Source organism: Coturnix japonica, chromosome 3, assembly GCF_054131305.1.
Source record: "Coturnix japonica strain WE chromosome 3, WE-NBRP24, whole genome shotgun sequence".
Taxonomy (NCBI): domain Eukaryota; kingdom Metazoa; phylum Chordata; class Aves; order Galliformes; family Phasianidae; genus Coturnix; species Coturnix japonica.
The window spans coordinates 22,211,254-22,234,331 of record NC_140665.1 but is presented as its reverse complement, the minus strand read 5'-3'; the positions used below and the strand labels follow the sequence as shown (position 1 = coordinate 22,234,331).

The following is a 23,078-nucleotide window of genomic DNA, read 5'->3' as shown; positions in this document are numbered from 1 at the left end:
TAAAAATAGAAATGGCAATACATAGAGTATCCTCCCTAATAGTCAAACTGGTAATGAGCAATACTGCCAAATGAATGTTGGTTAGCATGCCTTTGTTCCATGCTGTGCTTCAGAAACCTTCATGGTGCTCTTCTTCAAAACAGAAGCCACCAAAGCATAAAGATTTAATTTGCATATATTTGAAATGACTATATTATTCATAAGGTAAACGTTCAAATAACTTAATATTAGTCTCCTTAAAGTTTAGTCTGTAAGAAGTGTGTCTACCTGTGTTCCACAGACTGTACACTACTGAAAACAGAGCAAAACAAGATATGTGTAAACTAGAAAGTTTAGGGAACATTATCTTTGCTTTTTGAGAAACGAGGTTGTTTTAGGAACAAAATCTTAAATATATTTGTCAAAGACAAACAAACAAACAAAACTGAACAAAACCAAAACAAAAATAAAAACTGTAAAGTATTAGGAGCCTTTGGACAAAGATGTTAACCAACTCTTCTGGAAAACATAATATAATGTTCACAGATCATCAGATCATATGTGTTTAATATCTTACAGCCTGCTGTTATCTGCAGAAAGAACTTTGGTCTTGTGTGAGTACCCTTCTGAGAGCTGAGTGATCAGACTTCAGCACTGTGCAATGCTTCTGTATCATGACTCTGCTTCCCTATCCTGCAGCTCAGGCTAGCGTGGTTCTAGAATGACTCTCTTCTCCAAGTACACAGAGGAAGAATTTTTGTGCTGGGTAAGTGGTGTCTTGTGTTCTTTATTATCATTGCTATTTGAAACATTAGGAGGCCTTAAGTGTGAGCAGTACTGTCAGAGCAGATGCAGTGGAGAGCAGTTAAAAATTAGATGAAGTGGTGAAGGTTTCTTGGCATGTAAAGTCACAAATCATTCTGTTCTGTAACTTCATGGCTCTTTATTTCTAAGGTAAATAATCTGCAACAATAAGGTTGTAGAAACTTGTGCACAAAGCTTACCTTTAAGCAAAGATACAGCTGCAGCAAAAACTAGTGACTTCCCCTAAAACAAAGGGTAGTTGAATAGTAGTGCAATGACATTCTTGTGACAATAACCTTTAACCTCTTGTCCAAAACAAGTAAGGAGGCTCTGGTGGTTTACTTTCTTTTCCAAACATAAAGTTGAGAAAACTATATTTCTGATTAAGAAGGAAAATAATAGCAATAGTAAGTAATCCCTCGGTTCCAAGGAGCTACTCACAATCTTAACATTAAGATGTAATCTGCTGATGATGATGTAATAATTTCCTTCTCTGCTCATTTGTGAGTGGATATATGATACTACAGTCAACATGCCTGGTCTTGAATTCTTAGTTCCGGGTGTAAGAGCTCATTGCAAATATAACCCTATAGAAAAAGGAGAAAGGACTACCATACATGTCATTCCAGGAGAGGCAGGGCATAATTCAATGGCAAGGCAGTAGAAAGTGTGGCATTACCCCACTCAGGGTTAGGCTCTAGGAGTCATGTGGGAGTTGGCAGATACAAATAACAAGCCTGAAATAACAATTGTCTTGAGAGCCAGTACAAAGTTAAAGGCAGGGGAGAGGCCCACAAGTAGGAAAAGTAAAATAACTGCAACAATAGAATGATAAATCTAATCTTGCACAAAAACACTAATAACTCATCTGAGTTCTGGACGTGAAATCTACACACTAATGTTAATCACTACACAGACTGCAGGAAACTCCCTAAGCAACGGGCCTAGAATGCTCCACAGGACAAAACCACTGCTAGGCTTTTCCATGTAATACATGCCAGGTCCCCTTGTACACAGTAGTCAGAATGGGATTCAGTCAGTGTTAGAATTAACATTTATGCATATAGAGGTGTCTTGAAAAAAAAATGTCCAAGCATGCTGCTTGGCAAGTATGGAAACATCTCTTTGAGGCAGTGACGTGGTAGCCTAGTGTCTTTCCAAATCCAGGCTACAAATAACTTTCTGGTTTATCTCAAAATGACTGATATGCCACAGTACACACAGCCAGATTTTGCGGATTATATCTAGGGTAGTCCCAGACACATCAATCATGCATGCAAAGCAAGTCTGATGTGTCAGATTCACAGCATATGCAATATTGTTTTCTGTATACGCTCAGAGAAGTTGTACAGTAAATACCAGTGTAGTTTCCTACCTCTTGCATAGATGTGCATGTTTCATCTGCTCATACAGCTAAATCTGACTTGTCCCAATACAAGGCATACTGGGCAACCAGAAAGACACCTACGATAACAGAAATACAAGAAAATCTGTGACATGTATGTTCTTTACATGATAAATTGTATTGACCATACAGTGGACCCTGGCTTAAACATGATATTCCACACTGTATGGAATCCTCAGCACTTTCTGGTCCTTTTTTTGTTACCATGTCATGGTGTGAATGCCCATTAGAATGCAGAGGTCATCATCGGTATAATACACATGGCTTGGTGGACAGGAGACAGTGTGATTACTTTATATATAATAGATTACAACAGTAGCACTAATCCCCTCATCTTTGCCAGCACTGAAGCTTTAGGATACAGTATCACCAACCCTGAGATACAATCATTGAGACACTGATACTGCTCCCCATGCCACAGGGTTTCTTCCCAGGAGCACATTTAGAATCGTATCAGTAGAATCTAATTAAAGTTGAGGGAGCTCCTCTGCAGGTCACTCATTCGACCTCCAGCAATATTCATAGTTAGACAAGGTTGTTCAGGGCCCTGTCCAGTCCAGTTTTGATTATGTCAAGGCTGGAAATTTCACAGCCTTTCTGGGAACCTGTACCAGTACTTGACCAGTCTCACACAGAAAATTGTCTTTCTTATACACAGTTGGAATTTCTTTGGGTGCAGCTTCTGATTTTTGTCTCTTCTCCTCTTGGTGTGCATCTAGAGAGAAGCCTGATGCTATCCTTTCTATAATTCCCCTCAGAAGGTGGACTTTGTAATTAGGTCCTGCTGCAGTCAAACTCACTTCCTCAACTTCTCCTTGTACACCACATGCTCCAACACAACTATCTCAACCTTCATGAGGCTCTTACTGGCCCATTCTTCCAGCTTGCTACTCTGAATGGCAGCTGCAGTCTGCAGTATGTCAACCGATCTCCACGTTCTGATGTTGAGATCTGTCACATACTTACTAAGGGTGCATTCTGCCCCACCCTCGAAGTCGATTATGAACTTGTGAAACAGGACTTATTCCAGTATTGATCCCTAATTCTTCCTAAAATGGCATCATTGAGACTTCAAACTATTGAGAAGATAGTTCTTCAAGCCTAGTGATATAGCAAGTTCTTCCCAGCTGTAGTCTACCTACCCCATCCATATCTCCCCAGTAATAAGTTTACTGGGGGAGATCCTATAAAAAAATTTAACAAAATCAAGCTTAGATGACAGCTTCTGTTCTCCCCCAGTTCGTTAATCCAGAAGTCACTGAGGTTGGGCCAGATATAACTGAACTTTAAGACATGACGTTTGCCCGTTTTCAGTCATTGGTGGTGTTCTCCAAAATACCACAGCCTTTCAAATATCATAAGGAGTGAGCACACAATAGTAGAGGCCGGTTCCCTCAGTGCTCTGTGTGATGCAGTGGACTTCAAGTGGATCCTAGCATCCCTTTCTACTCAAGCTCCACTACCAGCCACAGAACCTTATGAGATGTTTAGTTACAAATCCTCTGTTTACTGAAGGCTTTCTAGAAATGTTATTTCAGACAAGTGGCTGTTTTTCATCTGCAGCTCTTCTTTTGAAAACTGCAAGCATATAGGTGCTGTTCAAGCATTTGTTTTGTTGGTGCCATGGAAAATACCATTGTTTCAAACAATTCTTCCTTCATTTTTTTTCTTTGCTTTTAGTGGGTTTGCTTCCAGTAACCTCAAATTTGGTGCAGAAGAAAAGGAAGCATAAAGCAGGGGGCAGATGGCAGCAGTTGTAGAACTAGATGATCTTTAAGATCCCTTCCAATCCAAATCATTTCATGATTCTAAGTATACACACATACGTCTGATAGGAGGGATCTAACAGTTCATTACCTTCATCGTACAGCTTTACTACTAATCCATCTCTCCAAGGTTTTCTCTAATATTCTGTAGTATTTCAGCTCTGTCTAAGCAGATTTTTATGATTACCATCAAAAAAACACTGCCCCTTAATGAAAGAGTTCCTTCCTATTATTCAGATCTGGGCTTCCTGCCCCATCCACAAAAGCAAAACATACCGTACTTCAGTAACATGGTTGATAATGTGACAATTGCCTTTAAGGCTGACTACATTTTTTCTTTATAATCCCTCTTCTGGTTGTTTATAACTTTGTCTATTTTCAGTGCTGAGCTTTTGCATTTATTTCCTACTTTTGGGGAAATCTGGAATGGTCTGAGTATGATGGATGACTCTTGTTACGGCAAAGTCCTCTATCACAAATGAGATGTTGCATTTAACCACTGATTTGTCTAACTACTCAAAAAGCTGCAGGCTTGTTTGGATTTCCAGTGAATCAGCTGTGCCTCACAAGGATGTAGAATAAAAGAAAGTTTCAAATCAAGGTTCAGCTGATGAAAGATTTCCCAAGAAAAGTGTCATTGCCCCTTTCTCAGGTCTCATATTCCTTGTTATAAGGTAGGAAGCAAGGTCCACTGAACAGGAAAGCCATAGGTGGTGAAAAGAGTAGGAACTGTTCTCTCTTGGAACATTCTATACGTGCACTAGGACTGAGGCACGTTCTCCACGCCAGGGTCTCTGAATCATTCTCCTTCTATACTTTTATGTCATCTGGAGCACCAAGAAACTTTCAAATATTACGTCCCTGGCAGAGGAGCCAAGGGCCTGTGCCATTCCAGCTACACCAAGCTTCTTCTTCCAGCTCTTTGTGTTTCTGCTGGGATATTTCTTCCCCCAAGGAAGGAAATGTGGCAGGGTAGGTGCTGTTAAGAACCTTCACTGTGACCAGTGCAGCAACATATACCTTTTAAAAGCGCTATTTTATGTTCAGCTTCAAATATTACTCTTACAACCTGAGAATACTTGATTGAAATGAGTGAAGCATGTTGCTACTCCTTGAGATCTTTTCCTACTACAAATAGGCATATAGAGCTGCTTATCCATATATCACCTGCAGCTACAGTACAGGGATTCTTCACTTCTGTCATCACAGATGTACTCTTCACAGCCTCATCAGTTTCCTTCCTCCCTCCAACTCCTCCAATGTGATTGGCATAGTACAGGAGTCCGTGTGTGGGAGCATCAGGCTTACATGCAGGTGATCAAAGCAAGGACTGATGAGGAAAGGCCAGGCTTTATAGGCAGTGCAAGAGCAGCATGGCAGATTAAAGCAGCTGGAGGAACAGTGGCACAAACTGATATGGTGGGAAGGGGCTTCTACCACCAGAACAGTGAACAGGAAGGAATGATGGGCAACCTTACCCTCTTGAAAACACTCATACTGCTTTGTAAGGTGTCTCCATGGGCTCTGTGCTACACCTGTAATGTTTGCCCAAATCTTTCAATTATAGATTCAACGGTGACAACCAGAGAATGAGAGTGATAAAAGAATAACACCTCAAGCATTATGAAGAAAGAAAGGAATGGAGATGAGACAAGATATGGCAGTGCTGAACTAGTTAAAACACAAGCAGTGTGTTCTCCAGCAGTGGCTGGTGAGCTATAGGATACAAAGCCAGAATCCTCTCAGTATTGAATTTAATCCTACAGCCACACCTGGGCTGGACTCTGGGTGACAAAGCTTTTTCCAGCCTCTCCCTTTGGTGTAAGAGTGCTCCAGCTGCTACCAATTAAGCAGCTTTTGAGAGCTCTAATCAAGGCCTAGCTATACTATCTACTTCAACTGCCACCATGCAGTCTTTTCTTACAGAATCATAGAATGGTTTGGGTTGGAAGGAACCTTAAAGCCCACCCTGTTCCAAACCCCAACCACGGGCAGGGCTGCCCCTACCAGCTCAGGCTGCCCAGGGCCCCACCCAACCTGACCTCGAATGCCTCCAGGGATGTGCCAGCTGTGCCAGTGCCTTGCCACCCTCACCTTATCTGGTTTAATATTTTTTTTGAGAGAGTTTTATCTGTTTGCAGACTTCTACACTTGTCTTGGGCTGGTTTCCCTCAGTCAGGCTTCTTCACATTTGCACTCCAAAGACAGCACAGTTGTCTCACCATTTTAACGTTAGTTGGAAATACTCAGTGTTCTTAAAACCGTGGCTTCTGAAAGATGACCATTACATGTTCACTTCAGCTTTTATTCATGAAAGAGTTAATTTTGCTTCAGGATTTGGAGTGAAATTTTAAAATATCGAAGTTGAAAATTCTAGACTCTAAAACCAAAGAACAGAAAACGTATTATTTCAAGTGACTATTTTCAAACACCAATCTTTTATTTGTCTCATGATTTTTCACCAGAGGCTTGGCTGCAGATTCCAGTTTCCATTGCATGGGAGGGGGATGGAAAAAGACAAGCCCAAAGCACCCGTTCTCCTCTGACAGGTTATCCTGACAGATGGGCCCATGCCCCAACATTTCTGCACCACTTACAGGTATGCAGAAATGTCATTTTCTTCCTCTTTGGAGCTAACGCATATTGTGACTAGACTTGAACCCTACCAGTGACCAGGCTGGGCAACAATAGGATACTTCACTGAGTATCTCTCCTTTTTAAAAAACAGAACAAATAACCAAAATCATAATCACAGAACCATAGAACTGCTTGTGTTGGAAGGGACCTCAAAGACCATCTACTTCCAGGGATGGGGCATCCATAACTTATGTAGGCAGCTGTTAAAACATAGGCCAACGCCTCACCACATTCTCTGTGAAAACTTCTCCCTGATATCTAATCTAAATCTTCTCTCCTTTAGTTTAAAACCATCCCCCCTTGTCCTACCATGTCTATTCATATAAAAAGCTGATTTCCTTCTTGTTTATAACCTCTATTTAAATACTGGAAGGCTGTAATGAGGCTCCTCTACAGCCTTCTCCAGACTGCTCAAGCCCAACTCCCTCAGCCTGTCTGTAGGAGAGGTTCTCCAGCTCTCTGATCACCTTTGTGGCCTTCCTTTGAGCCCTCTTCAATGGCTCCACATCTTTCCAGGTTTGGGGATCCCAGACCTGGACGCAGTACTCCAGATGGGACCTAATAATACCCCCCAAAACCCCCATCCCAAATTTGCTTCAGGAAATTCCATCAGCCCTTCTCCATCCCACCGTGCGATAAGGATGGCCCACCGTGACAGGATCAAAGCCTCACACCCAGCACCCACACCTTCACACCTTCGCACCTCTCAGCTCCGGACACGCACTGCAGAGCTGACAGCAGGGAGCACAACCCACACAGCACACGCACGGCCCCCGACGTGCCTCCAGGCACCTACAGCCCTCACAGGGGCGCTGAGGGACCCGGACCCCGACCCCCACCCCCTCAGCGGCCGCCCAAGAGGCCCAGAGGGCGGCGACGAGGTCTGCCCCACCGGCACCCCCGTCCCCCATAGGGCCCGTACCCCACCCCCAGCCCTGGGCGGCGGAAGTGTGTGTAGGGGGCAGTATAGGAATTTCCTGTGACGTCCCGGCCCGGACTCCATTAGGCTGCAGCTGGGCTGAGAGAAGACAAACCCAGCGGGCAGCGAGCGGAGCAGGCCGGGCGCCCGGGGCTGCCGGGCGGGGGCTCGAGGCAGCGGCGGCCGCCATCGCCAGAGGGAGCCCCGAGCGGGCGGCGGCGCTGCCTCCGGGACCCCCGGGGGCGCAGGGCCCCGCTCCGCCTCCCCTCACCCCCTGCCGCCCCCCGCCTCCCCCTCCTCGCCCCCCCGGCTTCCCACCACGGCCGCTCTCGGCGAGGAAACTCTGGCCTCCGCTTCCTCCTCCTCCGACTCGGACACCGGCGGAGCCTCCCCGCCCCCGCGGAAGAAAGCCCGGGCCTCCCCGGCGGCGGCGGCGGAGGGAGCAGGAGAGCCCGGGGCTTCCGCGGGCAGAGCAGGCCTCACCTTGTCCCAGTCCCCCTCGCTCCCCGCCGGGCTCGCCCCCGCCGCCGCCCCGCTCCGAGGCAGCAGCAGCAGCACGAGCAGCGGCGGCAGCGCCATGCAGGCCAACGGGGCAGGAGGGGGCCAACAGCAGCAGCAACAGCCGCCGCAGGGCCCCGAGCTGGGCTGTCTGGGCGCCCAGAACGGCGAGGCCTCGGCGGGCACGGCCGCCGGCGAGCAGCTGGCCCACGCCAACGGGCTGCTGCCTTCGGCCAACAGCGGCGGCGGCAGCCCCGGCGGCCTCAGCGTCAACAACGGGGTGTCCGCCGCCGGGGGGCCCGGTACGGCCGCTGCGGAGCTGGGGGGCGGCGGCGGCAGCGCCCTGAAGAAGAAGAAGCGGCTCTCGCAGTCCGACGAGGACGTGATCCGGCTGATCGGGCAGCACCTCCACGGCCTGGGCCTCAAGTAAGTGGCGGCGGGGGAAGGAGGGGAAGGCGGCCGGGGACGGGGCCCTCTGCGGACCGGGGCGGTGTGGGGAAGGGAGACGAGTGCCAGGGCAGCGGCGAGGGCTCGCGAAAATGGAGCCGGAACGCGTCGTGTTCCCTGTGCCGCTCCGCTCGGCGGGCACGGGTGGTTCGGGAAGGGACGGCAATATGGAAGCCGGGCTGCTCGCTGATAAGGTGGATCGATACCAACGTGTTAGCAGGGGAGAAGTTATCGGGTACGCGTAATGGAGCCCGCAGCTGGGCGTGGGGGGGAGGCTTCTCGCAGATGAGCTCCAAGATTTCACTTGTCTGCTGGCAGCAACCGAACTCGGCTGAAACTGGCTGATGCGTTGTGTTGCCAAACCTTCATCCTCGCCAATGGCAAAGGTCTCAGCCCCGTGTTTTGATGACAAGCCCGTAGACTAGGAGCAAGCGCATTGACTCTCTCTTAAAATCAGAATAGGGGAAATAATTTTACATGGAAGGAAGGCGAATCTGAGAATTCTATCACAACGTTCACTTTGTGAGCGAGGCTCAAACCACCGCATCGTGATTCTGGAACAGGAGCCCCGTGAAGCCTTCACGTAGCTACAGCAAAACAAGTCTTCAAAACACAGCGGGCCGGGTCAATTATAAAGAACTTAGCACGCTAAATGAATTGCCCCTGACACAAGAGGCAAGTTTACAGCAACAGACAACTCGTGACTGTTCATAGATGGCACCACAGTAAATAAGCTATTTTTAGAGTAAAGGGGGGAGGGCTGCAGGTCTGTGAGTTTGTTTATTATATTTTAAGGAGCCAGTCTTTTAATACAGGCCTGTTGCAGATGTGGATAACTCTGTGCTCATCTATGGGAGGCAGGGAGGGGGGAGCAGGGGTTGATAGCCAGTGGCTAACAGCTGTAGTCTGTCTCTTCCTTCATGAAGTCTATCTCCTATGCAGGGCTGGCTGTTTGGTGGCTGGTAAGTCACATCCTTCATGGTACTTCACTGAAGCTCTCAAGCTAATTGACTGCTTGTTTTAGACATAGGCAGCTGTTTCAGTTGTCTCGGGCAACTGAGATAGTCTTTTGGACAAGCATCTGAATCTGGTGGTAGTGTTCTTACTTTAATAAAGTTACTTATAAATGCGGTTAACTGTTATCGTAGCAGGCGGTATATTTGTGAGGGTGAAACTGGTCGGGTTTTTTTACACTGTATCTCTCCTGCAGCCAGACTGTTGATCTTCTCATGCAAGAGTCAGGATGTCGTTTAGAACATCCTTCTGCTACCAAATTCCGCAATCATGTCATGGAAGGAGAATGGGATAAGGTAACGTAGGGCTTCTAGGACTGTATTAACCACTGTTTAAATTTATAGTATCTATGAGAGAATTCAAAATCCCCCCCTCCTTATATACTTCTTTCTTTTTTTTTTTTTTTTCTTATGCTGGTTTCTGCAGGCAGAGAACGACCTGAATGAACTTAAGGCCTTAGTGCATTCTCCGCATGCAATTGTGGTAAGAGGCACACTTGAACTCTTTCAGAGTTGTATAGTCGGGCTAGTTGAATAGCGTGATCTTTCACTATGGAGTTAGTTGTCCATAGTTCTTATTTTCTTTGCCGTTTAAGCAGTTTGCATGCTATCTCAAAAAGGTACTAATCTTTTCACTCTTTTCTAGAATGTGAGATGGGAAGTACCAAAGTATTAAGCCCAGTATTTGTTTTAGTGAATATTTATACGTTGTTAAGTATACTTAACCGATGAAATATAGATCTTCTAACAGGCCTAAAATAGGTCTGTTTCCATGGAAATTGCCTGTGTTGAATACTGATTTCAAACTTGGAATCCTTCTCACAATCGTTGTACTTATTGGAGTTAGGTTTCTCTTAAGGAAAGAACAATTTGGAAGTAAAGATGCGGTAACGCAAATGTAGAGTTGGCATTGTAATCCCGGGAATATAGAGGCTGCTATAGAACACGAACAATACTGTTGCTTTTCCAGATGGCTTCTAAAGAGCAAATGTATTTGTATTGCTGTTTGGGATTTTATTTGGAGCTTTTTCTCTTTGGCTGGCTTTTTTTTTTTTCCAAAGATGAACCTAGAAATAGATGTTTGCAGTTCCTGTGACTTGACAATTACAATGTCTGTTGTTATGATTTCAGTTACTTTGAGGAAAGTGTTTCTTGGCTTGCTTTTTCTATTTTGAGATCAAAAATGACTACTTAGCTCTGCAGACTGCCTGTTCTGTTGCACTTAAATGTTTATTCTAATGAAATGAAGTTAGGACAACTAACAAGTCTCTTAGGGAGAAAAAAGTAGCAGTGCTTTTTGAAGTGCTGGTGACTGTAAACAGTGAGGAATCAGCTGATGGCTGCTTAGCTCTACTTCTAGCTGATTCATTTGTTGTCAAGACTATTTCCTGTCCAGTGGGGGAGGGAAAGAAAGAGAGAACAGGAAGTGAAGTAGGAAAAACAGATGTTTAGCAAAACATTGGAGAATGTTTGAGAGAAGTTTACGTTCTGCTCTATTGATCTGGCCAAAATGTGAAAGTTCTTAGACCAGTTCAGTTTCTACTTTTTCAGACTTGATAAAATGGAGTTTATTCTTCAAATACTTAGGAGCATTGCATGTAGTTTTTGATTGTCTATAAGCGATGAAAGTTTGAAACCACTGCATGTAAATATATCTGAGATCATTTGAAGCAAATTTTCTCCCGTTTCTCCCTTTGGAAGTCATCAACTTTCTTTGGAGTATTAAATGTTTCTCATCTCTAGGAGTTGAGAGGTTTTTAAGTGTCTGTCATTACTGTACTTTTCAGAAGAAATTCATTTGAGGGAGGAAAAGGGGAAGCTTGTCTTCTGCTATTTTGATCATCTTTGAAAGCATGCCTCCGTTCTTTAATGTTGGTGTGTAACTGCTTGAATAAAACTGGTCACAATACAGGTAACTGATGTAGACTGAGCTTTACTTGAAAAAAATATGAAATAATTTAAGTTGTTCTCCTGTGTTTAAATGTCATCTGGTTTAAAACAGATAACTAAATATTGTGTCCTTCTTCACAAGACGGTGATAGTTTGTGAGGATAAGTACAATTCTTTCCACCTTCACTCCCTTCCTTCCCCATCTCTTATGTTTTATTTTCATGTGGGTGAGGGGATGGGTAGTTAGGGTAGTCAGCGACTGGCAACCTAGTAAAAGGCTGTTACAGGTAAGGAAAGATGCTTTATGCTCTGTACCTATTCCTGACTGCAGCAAAGTCAGAGCTAATAAAGATAATAGATGTCTTGATTAAGGATAGCGCAAACAAGTTGATACTGCAAGTAACTATTCAAAAAGAGAAAATGAGATTTTTAGGTTTGACTTCTGATCTGTTACTCATACTGTATGACTCAATGCATGCATACAAGAAGAATGAGGACCTGAAGTTTAGATGACACAGTATTTAACAAATGAGGATGTGCTGTGTGTGTGAGTGTCTTTTGTTTTTCCTTGATGTATTTTCTTGTTTCTGAATACAACCTGGTCAAAATAACAGGGATATGTAACTGCTTTTGAAATGTCTGTTCAGTAAAGGGGTTATGTATGTACTTTGAAAACTTCTGTTTTAATTACTGATTTCTTTAAAGTGCTGTTGATTCTGCAGTTGAAAACACTGAAGATGAAATGGCTGCTCTCCGTTTGTAAACTTCGGATGTGTTTTTAAAATCTACATGTAGATGGTGGATGGGGAGAAGACAGTCTGCTATTTATTTCTGTTTGCATCAACACAACTGAGTGCTGTATATTAGCAGTATAGCATGCGATTAGCCGTGTTTACTTTTCCAGCATGTACGATACAGCTGTCTTGAGACAAACTTCAGACTTGAGTCAAGCATGGTAATTAATTTTTTTCCTTGGGTAGCACTTAAAAAATATCAGCTCCAAGTTAGCCCAGTGTTTTGCTTAGTTTCAAGCTATTCAGGCATATTTTAACATCTATCTTGGGAAACCAACTGAACGTGGGAGGGAGTCTAGATATCCTATATCTATAGTTTTAATCTAGAATGTGCTATACAGTTGTACACTTCACTTTTTTCCCCATTTACTTGAGTTTACCTGAAGTTCTGAAAGTATACAGCCTAGAAATACAGCACAGAAAGTTACTGACTTGTGTCAGTAAAGTGCTCCACCTGCCTGTGTGGCATCTCTTGCACTGAGAGGTGATTTCTGTCTAAGTGACATGATTTGATACAGTGGATGCCTTGTTCAATTCTGTAGGGCAGGAAATATTCATATATTTACATTACCAGGTCTTATGTTCAAGTTTTGGATGTTGTTAAATGTTTTTATTTATCATGGTTTTGCTTTTACAAGACTATCCAAGTGCTAAAGATAAAAGTCACGGAAACCAGGGGCTTAGTGCTGCAGGCCTGTAAGTAGATAGCTGCTATGTAGAGAGCATGTGCTGAAACATCAGGTGATCACTTCAGCACGTCTTCTGGTTACCTGTTTTCATTTCAAAGAAGATTTGTTTCAGCAGTGTTTGCTGGCTTATTTTGAATCATAGGCTCTTAGTACAGCAACAGGACTTGTCAAGATATGCAGGTCAAAAATAATCCTAAAATTATGTTCTTATGATCCCAGTCTTTAAACTACTGAAGATTTACTACTGTAACCAGTGATCAGAAATACTTATTTTCTCAACTATAGTAGGATACTTGTCCTGTCATTTTCCATTGTCTTTACCTTTAGTTTTTGCTGGTGAATCATGCTGTATGTCAGACTTCCTAGTACTTTAGATTCTGCAAGGGACTTTTCTGCTAAATGTTAGTGTTAGTAAATAAAGGCCATAGTCTGAAGAAAGCAAAGCACACAAACAAAGCTAGCAGCTCTAGTTCTATTGAATCTGGCACCTTGTGCTTAAATAGTAACCTCTAGAGACAGAGAAGCAATGTACTTTATCCTCATCCTCACTGTAGAGCTGAAGGACGGGGTGGGAGGGTGCAAACTGAATGACAACAGTCAGGCTGCTGTGATGAAACTGCTGTATTGGGACTCTGGTGTTTTTTGTAGACTGAAGAAACTTTTCTATCATTTGCTGTAATCTGAAGTGGTGGTAGTGTCTGGATTGAAATTCTTCAATAGAAGAGAATGTAATGATGTCGAATTTCCATTGCAAATGCTGAAATGGTAACAACAAATTCCAGGCGCTTCCATTATGTTCTGTGTGGTATAACTCAAATCATAGTAATTTTCATTTCCGTTTTTCATAAGGCAGCTAAAGACTATGGAAAATGAGTAAGTTGTACTTGTGAGCTCACTGCATCTGATCAGTTTTATGTTCATTGAGTTAAATGGTGGGATTTCTGCTTTTGTGCTACAGCTGTCAATGTTCTCTTCGTGGAAGTGGTTGCTTAGGCTCTAGAAAAGTTGTTATGCTCAAAGTGGTCTTATCTACCCTGAGAAGATTATATTGGACTTAATTAGCTCTTGTAGAGCATATGAAAGTAGCTGAGAATAAGAGAAGACAAAACTTGGTTATTCAGTGAAATGTTTGTCAGTCAAGAGACAAAAGTTGGGTGCACACAGACACACACACACATGAAAAAAGATACGCAGTAGGGTAAGTTGGAGTGTTTATTGTAATAGCTTAGATGTAATAGTTTTCCTATTAACACTTCAATCTCTTCCTTTATGCTGTAAATATTTTATAATGTAAAGCCCTTTATCTTTTATTCTGGTTCTCCATCATGTTAGTAGTAGCAGGAAGTCTATGGCACTACATTGTTCTGAATGGTCTGTATTCCCAATATCCCAAATTTGCACCTGGCACTGATGACCTTTCTTAGGAATTGTATTTTCTACATCAAAACTGAAGTTACACTTCTGTGGATGACTTGGCAACAGCATTCTGCACGGTGATGTTCCCGTAGTGGTTCTATGGTGGTGTTGAAATTGGCATTGCAGAAACTGGTTTTTAGGGTTTTCACGCATGTCTGTCAGTATAAAATCTGTTTTCTTTCCTCTGAAGAAATGAAATTAACATGTTAAGTTCTGAAAGTAGAGAGGGAAAGAGTAATTAAATGCAGGTACTGTTATTACATTTGAGAGAGATAACAAGGAATGAGTAAATACTACATGCAGTGACTTAGAGACGAAGAGTTGAAGGAATTAGTCTTCGTTATAAACTGGAAACATCAGATTATTTTTACCTGTTAGTGATCATCGCTGTAAGGTAACAAAGAGGGCTGAAAAAATGGTACATGACTACAAGCCAAGCTCCTCCATGCCTCCTTCTGAGCATGTGTGCAGCTGGGAGAGGAACCTTCTAACCCTTCTGCTGCTGCTGAGCAAGCAAACAGAGTGAGGCCTGCTGGCCTAGTGCATGGGAGCAACCACTGAGGTTGGGTTTGGGTTTTGGCTTTTGTTTTTGTTGGTTGTTTCTCTACATATCACCCAAACACAAAAAGAAGCTGTTGTACCTGGTGGAAAAAGACAGCTGTAAAGCAATGCTCTATTTTCATGTTTAGTTCCAAATCCAAACAAACTGAAGAGCTCTACAGGGGATGTAATACAGGCATGTCCTTCAAGTACAGGACAATAGACAGCTGAGGCTTCACGAAGCTTTCTGATAATGATATAGCACTCTATGTGGAAATGTTTTGTTGTTTTTTTAAGAACTGAAAATCTCTGGAAGTTAAAGCTGCTTTGTTTTCTAGCTAAGATTTTACAGATTTGAAACCTTAAACTTCTTCATAAGCCTTAGTAGGATAGGGATGTTTTAAACTTCCCAATTATCCCTTTCCTTAAGGAGGCCAGCAGTCCGTCTGAAACTAACCAGTAAACATTGACCAAATATGTGCATGAAAATAGTGAGGTGGTGCTCGAGATCTGACAAAGCAAAGGAGACTGGTGGTTGAACTGGTGGTGTATTCCTTAGAAAAGCAAGTATGATTTGCTACATGTGATCTTTATTTTGTTTTTCACTGATATATGTAGGAATGTAAGTTTTCCTCTTTAACCTGATGACTGGAGACTTCTTTTTCCCTCTGATAAGCTCTGGCAGTAACTGAGATGTGCAAACACTGAGTCGTTTTGTCCAGAATTGGTCAAGCTGTCGAAGAATTTGGTATAAGTTTCTAAAGAGAAATGCCTGCTGTTTTTTTGTTTTTGTTTTTTTAACTCCATATACATTACTTGTTAGAGTAGTAGAGTTGATTGTTTATTTAAAAACAAAACAGGAAAAAAAACCAAACAAACCGAACCTGTACGAGATGAAAGGGAAATGATGAAAGAACAAGAAATAAAAAGTGATTCCTAAATTTAGGAAATTGTTGTTTATTTTTATCCTGTACTCTTAAAAAATGATCAAACACCCTTGGAAAACAACTAAATGTGGTGCTGCAAAACAAGACCTCAGGCAGTGCCAATTTTTTTTATTGCCATACGTTATGCAGCTATGCAAACAATCCATGCTCCTATGTAAGCAGTATGAGAACTTGTCAAGTTGGCTTCTTGTGTTCTGTGCTGTCATGTGGTCTGTAGTCTGTGATTAGTTGCTTTGGGGCTTTTTTTCTTGAGATTTTTTCTTGGGCTTTTAAGATTGGGAAGCCTTTCTAATTCAGTCACTGTTCTTCCAACCCTGAAAAGAATGTGAATATGAAATGGAGGCAAGTTGAAGGGGGGATCTGAGAAAGGAGGTAGGAGGATGCCTATATCAATAACTTAATTGCAGCGGTGTTGTTGAAAATCTAGCAAAAAGAAATTGAGTGATGAAACATTACATATAGCTTTATTTCTGAAGGGCATAGTAGAATGGTTTCTACTGTTCTGTTTAGGCTCAAACGTTTTCTGAAACTTCAGTCAACCTTTTTCCCCTGACTGCTGCTTTCTGTCATGTCAGAGGATGAAGTTTTTGCTGCTGCAGCAGAAGTACCTGGAGTACCTGGAGGATGGCAAGGTCCTGGAGGCACTTCAAGTTCTACGCTGTGAACTGACGCCTCTGAAATATAATACAGAACGCATTCATGTCCTCAGTGGGTAAGTGCTTGGACTTTGAGAGGAGTTTTTGAAGAAATATTGTAGCTTTTATGATAGCTTGTACTGACTTTGTAAGCTCAAACTGTATTAAAGCTATTCTCCCTTTGATAAATAATCTGTAGTGAGATGCACTGTCTAAAGCGGTGAGTAAAGAAAAAGCATTCAGTAGATGATGTTATATTTTTAGATGCATGCAAGTAACTTGATGTCATTTTTGTTTTGGATCCCAAGTAAATACATATGCATGTATGTTCATTTGATCTTGAGAATTATTGATCTGTGATCTTACAACTTAAAATATGCTTAAATGGGTGAATTTGGTCTAGATTGTTCTTAGGTGAAAATAAGGTATTTTTACCTTTCTGAAAACAGCCCTCTTGGGACTCTTCTTATTTTCTTATGCATTGACAATTTGTAGATATCTGTTCTGAAAAATGTCTGTATTCCTTGCCTTTGTTCCTATCAGTCTAAGCGGAAGTAACTTCATTCCAGTTCATATATTGTGACATTAAGAATGCTATATTGTCATGCTTAAAAGTGGAAAGAATGATTCCAGAAAGAGGTCTGTTGGTGTGTGTGTTTTGTTTGCTTGTGTTTGTTTTAAACAGGTATCTGATGTGTAGCCATGCAGAAGACCTGCGTGCAAAAGCAGAGTGGGAAGGGAAAGGAACAGCTTCCAGGTCTAAACTTTTGGACAAACTCCAGAGTAAGATGTTTGAATGTTTAGAGTTTATTTCCACCTCTGTAAATCAAATGCATATTATGTAATCATATATACCAGGAAATCTATTCCAACTGCATTTACCAGTTGTTGGTTTCTTTGCTGTTGTTTATGTGCCTCTAGTTTTTGGTCTTCTATAGCTAATCTTCAGCTCTCGTTACTTAGTTCTGCTGCATGCATTAATAATGCAGTTTAGTGATGAATTCCTCTATTGGTTTGGGGGGAAGTTTGTTTTGTAAATGCCAACTATAGTGAGAGGTTGAAATTGTGTCCTAGAACCACTGTGAATACCAGTAGTAGTTAATAGTGGTCTCCGACTGTGCAGTAGATTTCAGTTTCTCTTCTGGTTTCTTGTGGCTTCTGTAATACCATGGATTTTGCAAATCTGATACATTGTACTCTTCATTTTAGCAGTATTAATTGAGAATTTCTCAGATGAACCCTTTATAATCTGACAGGTTTTTTTAGGTACTGGGTTGTGAGTGAGCTTGTGTAAATGCTTGCTTGCCAAGACAGTATATGCTATAGCTGTAAATATCTTGCATATAGCTGTGCTTTCCAGAGGCTCACGCTTGCCATGATTACTGGTATACATCTGGAATTACAAGCTGTGTGCATTCTTTTTCAGCAGCTTTAAGCTTTATTCACTAAGTCTCTTCCAAAAATCACTCAAACCAATGAATGCTTTTCACTTGTTTCTGATATATGTATTTTTCAACATTTTTTTTTGTTTTTAATAGCATACCTACCCCCATCAGTGATGCTTCCTCCAAGGCGTTTACAGAACCTGCTACGTCAGGCTGTGGAACTACAACGGGACCGGTGCCTATACCATAATACCAAACTAGATAGTAATCTAGATTCTGTCTCGCTGCTTATAGATCATGTTTGTAGTAGGTAAGAAGCCCTTTCTACTTGCAAGATGGCTGGCAGTATCTTCTCTTAAAGTAATTTAATTGTGCCTACTGTTATCAGGATTGTGAACATGATTCTAATGTGTTTAACAGTTGTGGGGAAAGACAGATCTTAGGAATTGAGTGGCAGAAGGTGGAACTGGAACCATTCATGCATTGTGTGTATGGAAGGCTTTGGTAGCTGGATATCAAGCAGTGGAGCCATACTGAAACTTTAAAATTGTATTTGGGTGGATATGAGTAGGATATGTTATTATGCTAAGCCTTAACTGCTTGTTGCTTCACAACTTAGAGCAGCCATTCTGTTTATTAATCAGTATGTGACTGGTGTGTTTTAACTAGGCTATCACTAGAATGTTAATCAGGCTGTCTTCAAGCTGACTGGAATGCAGAAAGTCTACTGAAACACACTAAATAAAGTCAACTTTTAGCTTTTAATAGTGAACAATAAGGTGCTTCTGAGACTCACGGATTAGGGTGTTGAAATATATTAGATACTAAACAAACATATACTGCATGAATAAAAGAAGTTTGGGAAAATAGTTCTTAATAAGGTAGTAAAAACTGAATATCTTCTGTGTGCATATTGGTGCTGCTTCTGAATCTTTAAAATGCCATACTCTAGACAAGCAGGAGGATGTTGGTGTGGTGTGTTTCAGTTTATTTTAACAAACACCTAATTTGCCTGGCCTTCTTTATTTTCTGAAAACATTGCCAAGGACCTAAAAATTCAGTGTAGTTTTTATAGAAAACTTCTGTAATACAGGAATGAGGGTAAGGCACCTGCAAAATGCAGGCTATGTACGATGCCCTTCTGTGTTTTTGCTTTTTCCTTTCTTTTTCTTTCATGTAGTGAGCTAAAACTTGGGCTTACGTGAGACTTTCTTTGTGTTAAGGTTAGTTCATCTGAAAAGCTAAATCCTATCTGATAAACTTGCCTTTAGTGACTTTATGAACTCAGCTGCTTCGAATGCTTGGAATCTGTTTTGAAAGATACAGATTTCCACAGTACATGCCTGTAACCATCTTAAGGTTTTAAAGTTAATATAACTGCTACTTCATTCAAGTAACTTTTTTTTTTTTTAGACTGTTGTTACACTTTCTATCTGCTGCATCACATTGCTCTAGTAGTTTCTCATGTGCATGGACTTTTGACTGTTGCTTATTTTAAGAGCTATTGGAAACGATCAGATAAAGGAATTGTGGCTTCCCTACTTCGGAAGTGAGTCTTAAACAAACTAACAGAGTAATTTAGTCTTTCCACAAACCCATAAATAACAGTAGAAGTTCTGTAGGGAGAGTTTGGTGTGTTTAACATTCAAGTCAACTGTAAAGGACGCGTGAAGGTAGACTAGATAGAACTAGGTACCACACCATAAATGTGAACTCCAGTTCTGCTGATCTGAATCTGCTTGCTGGCATGAAAGTTTGGGCAGTTTCCCTTTTTAGTTGGAACTAATGTTTTGGACTTCTGGCAATATTTTAAGTAAGCATGATTAAAAGTGCACGAATGGGTAGAATGTTCAACTAAATCTTAATAACTTCACAGGAGCAGGTGGTGAGAGAGATGAAACTGCTGGGAGTGCAGGCTATACATGGAATCTTACTGTGCATTCTATTTTGATAATAGATGCTCTTGGAGGGGGGTGATCACTTGTGTACATGGGTCGCTCTGAAAGTAATGCCTTCTATTGCAACAAACACAAAGAGCACAGTAACGCTGTTTGATAGAACAAATTGTCAGCTACAAAACACTATTTGTCAACGCAGTCACCTCCATGAGCTGTGGATTTTTGCCAGTGTTGAACAAGAGCCTGCATGCCGTGCTTGTAGAAGTCTGCTTGTGAGGAACATGGCTTGTATTTCATGTTGCTGTTACTACTGCTGAAACACACTGTGCAACCACCTCACTGTGCTGTCATTCACTGTTTGGTCTCCATAAATGTTCAGCAAGCATTGATGAATGTCAGTGGGCTCAGTGTATTCTGCATGGAGGAAATCAGTCACACCCCTTTGCTCCATATGCACTTCCGTGTCAGATGCCATTGTGTCCCTCTGCTGCCATCTGTCGCACAGCAACAAAACGTAATGGAATATGGGTGGGAAGGTTCCACCTCTGCTGCCATATCACCACCATCTGTCTCTGATGTTCAGCCAACATAATAAAACAGGAGGCATTACTTTTGGAGCAGTCCTTCTGTTTACTACTTTTACTTACTTTTACCTGGGAAGCCTTTAGGTGGTTTTTGTTTTCAGCTGGATTTTTCTAGGTTTCATGTAAATACACTTAAGTCTGTATTCACAATGAAACCCAAGTGAGAAATGAATGCTGTTGAATTCCTTTGTGCTTATACTGGGCTAATGCAGCAGTTTTGAAAAAGAACTCTGGAGAATCAAAGCTGGGGAATAAATCTTTCATTCTACATACAGTGGAAAGTAGCTGTTAGTAGTTAAGTTTAGGATTCTGTACATGCAACAGTGGATAACTTTATTAGATACTTTATTTCAGTATGTGAGCAACATGACTCAAGTGTTGTGCTGAACAGAACAACTGGTAAGGAAACAAAGAGCAAAACACTTCTGATTTACAATAGCATCTCATTATGTAGACAAGAAACTATTGAACAACTGCGGTATTATTTAATGTATCGTTTGTCTATGAAGCAAATCTTGCTGGGTTCTATTTCCTTTGTTGGGACTTCTGAGAGAGCTCTGATCTGACCGAGTTGTGAATAGTGTAGTTGAGCACTGGTTGTGTCTGCAGCGGTGATATTGGCTGTGCTTGTTCGCTTCTTTTAGTAACCTCAAGGTTCCCTTTCTATGTAAATGTGTACTCCAGCATTACGCTGCTTGTTCTTTGTGTCTTTAAGAAAAGCTCCCGAGATTTTAGTTTTTAGAGTGTTTCTTTTAATGCCATATGCTGAAATGGATTTCCTGGGATACTCTGTATGAAATATGGATAAAGAATCTCTAACTTTCAAGAAGAAACTGCTGCTCTGAGGAAAAATAGGAACTTAACTTAGGAACTTAATACAGCATGGCTAAATAATAATGAGACCTAGCTCTTGCTGTAGGTGCAGGTGTCTGTGTAAGGACTTGTCTACCTCCCTTTAGGCTTTAAGGAAACAAAGTCTTCTTTCACGGCTGGAGCTTTTAACCTTGAGCTCAGGGTTGTTCAAGTGATAATTAGACAATTCCTGGTCAGCTTAAGGCAGAACAAAGCAGAATAGACTTGTGTTTATTAGAAGTGACTAGACATACCAAAGGAAGATGGATACAGGTATGTGTATATATGATGTGGTTATCCTCCCCTGTCATAATACAGGAAATGAGGGCATGCGTGGTGGTTAAGTGTTGCTCAATGGTCTTTAAACACAGACTGGGATGCATCTTCTAATAGAAGGAAGTGGACTAAGAGTATGTGGTCATTATATTAACCAGAAATTTCTGGTTTAAAAAGTAGTTTTTCAGGATGTCTGCCAGCCTGGCTACCACTGACTGTATATTAAAATATGAATGTAAGGAAGTAACTTTTCTTAGGCCAGCATTTTCTTGTAGTAAGTGTAACTGTGCATTCACATAGGATATTGTTTTTAGGGTAGTAACTTCATATCCCATTAAAGTTGTGTTGTCCTGTTGTGCCAGGCCCTATAAAAACTCACTGGAAGATGAATGCTCTTCAGGATACCTGGAGTACTTCAGGAATAAGTGTTAATGGTTAGGTGTTAACTTTTAGTGCATCCAAACACTGAACTTCATAACATGAGTATTACTTACATAAGCAGTCATCTGCTCTAAAAGCCTATGTTGACTTTAGACTAGCTCCCAATTTCTTATGTAATGGGCAGGCAGTGAATGAAACAGGACGTGTCTCCTGATGTTAATATTTTGACTGTTAGCCTCTCCTCAGAATGTAACTAGAAGATTAAATATTAGCTCTAAGGAAATGCTTAACCCTTTCAGTAGTTTATCATAGAATATTTAGTTTAGTAAGTCTTTAATACATTATAAAATGGTGTGGCTTTGGTTAGGGGAAGCCTGTTGGGTTGAACACTTGAAGTGTTATTAACATGATGGGGGTGGTTAAGCCCTGATAAAGGCTGCCTAGAGAAGCAGCGTGCAAAGCCAGGTTAGATGGGATTTTGGAAACCTGGTCTTGATACTGTTTTTCAGACTTGTCTAAGTTACCTGGTTTGGCACTTAAATACTTTCTTAATTTTTATTAGACTAGTGTTGTTCATATAAATCTTACTGCTTTCTTCTTAATTTTTTTTTTTTTTGTTTAATGCATCCCTTTCTTTTTTCCCCTAGGAAACAGTTCCCTTGCTATACACAGCAGATCCTAACAGAGCACTGTAACGAAGTGTGGTTCTGTAAATTCTCTAATGATGGCACTAAACTAGCAACAGGATCCAAGGATACAACTGTTATTATCTGGCAGGTTGATCCAGTAAGTGTGCAACATATGTTAAAATGTGTGTGTGATTTATTTTTTTTCCATATATATATATATATATATATATATAAATAATGGTTTTGCTAGAATGTTTATTTTTTTTCCTCAGACAGGCTAGCATGTACTGTAGCCCACTGAGTAGGGTATTTGTCTAGGAAGCTGAAGATCGCAGTCTAAGTTATTGAAGACACTTGAATACCTATTGCCTTCAGGGTCTGAAATGTTGGCTGCTTTGCCCCTAACCAGCACTGCTGAGTAGAGCCTGCTAGTGCCCTCCAGAGGTGCTTCCTAGCTTGAAGGCTTTGAGAAGCATTGGGAGAAAGTGGAAGGAACATGGCAGTGTTAAGAGATGGTCACTTTCATCTATGTGGCTTGCTAACATATGTGACTTAATCTCTTAAATTAACCTTTTACTACATTTGAGTTTAAGTAAGTCTGTCCATTTCACATTACAGGCCACACCTTTAGTTTGTATCAAATGTGAGCCACCCTTCCTCTTGTATCAAATATCCAACAGATACAAGATTTATA

The 23,078-nt window shown here is 41.6% G+C and overlaps 1 protein-coding gene across 4 annotated transcripts in view; it reads left to right on the top strand.

Annotated features, from left to right (window-relative positions):
- The first annotated feature begins 7,764 nt into the window (after nucleotides 1-7,764).
- The window catches only part of WDR26 (WD repeat domain 26), a 30,773-nt gene continuing 15,459 nt past the window's right edge, over nucleotides 7,765-23,078 (top strand). For 2 of the 4 annotated variants that reach the window (XM_085542954.1, XM_085542955.1), the window contains exons 1-7: nucleotides 7,765-8,434; nucleotides 9,666-9,765; nucleotides 9,896-9,952; nucleotides 16,320-16,456; nucleotides 17,065-17,162; nucleotides 17,918-18,074; nucleotides 22,403-22,541. In XM_085542954.1, the coding sequence (XP_085399080.1) occupies nucleotides 8,088-8,434; nucleotides 9,666-9,765; nucleotides 9,896-9,952; nucleotides 16,320-16,456; nucleotides 17,065-17,162; nucleotides 17,918-18,074; nucleotides 22,403-22,541 (1,035 nt within the window). In that variant the 5' untranslated portion in view covers nucleotides 7,765-8,087. Of the gene's footprint in view, nucleotides 8,435-9,665; nucleotides 9,766-9,895; nucleotides 9,953-16,254; nucleotides 16,457-17,064; nucleotides 17,163-17,917; nucleotides 18,075-22,402; nucleotides 22,542-23,078 lie in introns of those variants that run through there. The other 2 variants (XM_015857164.3, XM_085542957.1) reach the window with 2 other exon arrangements.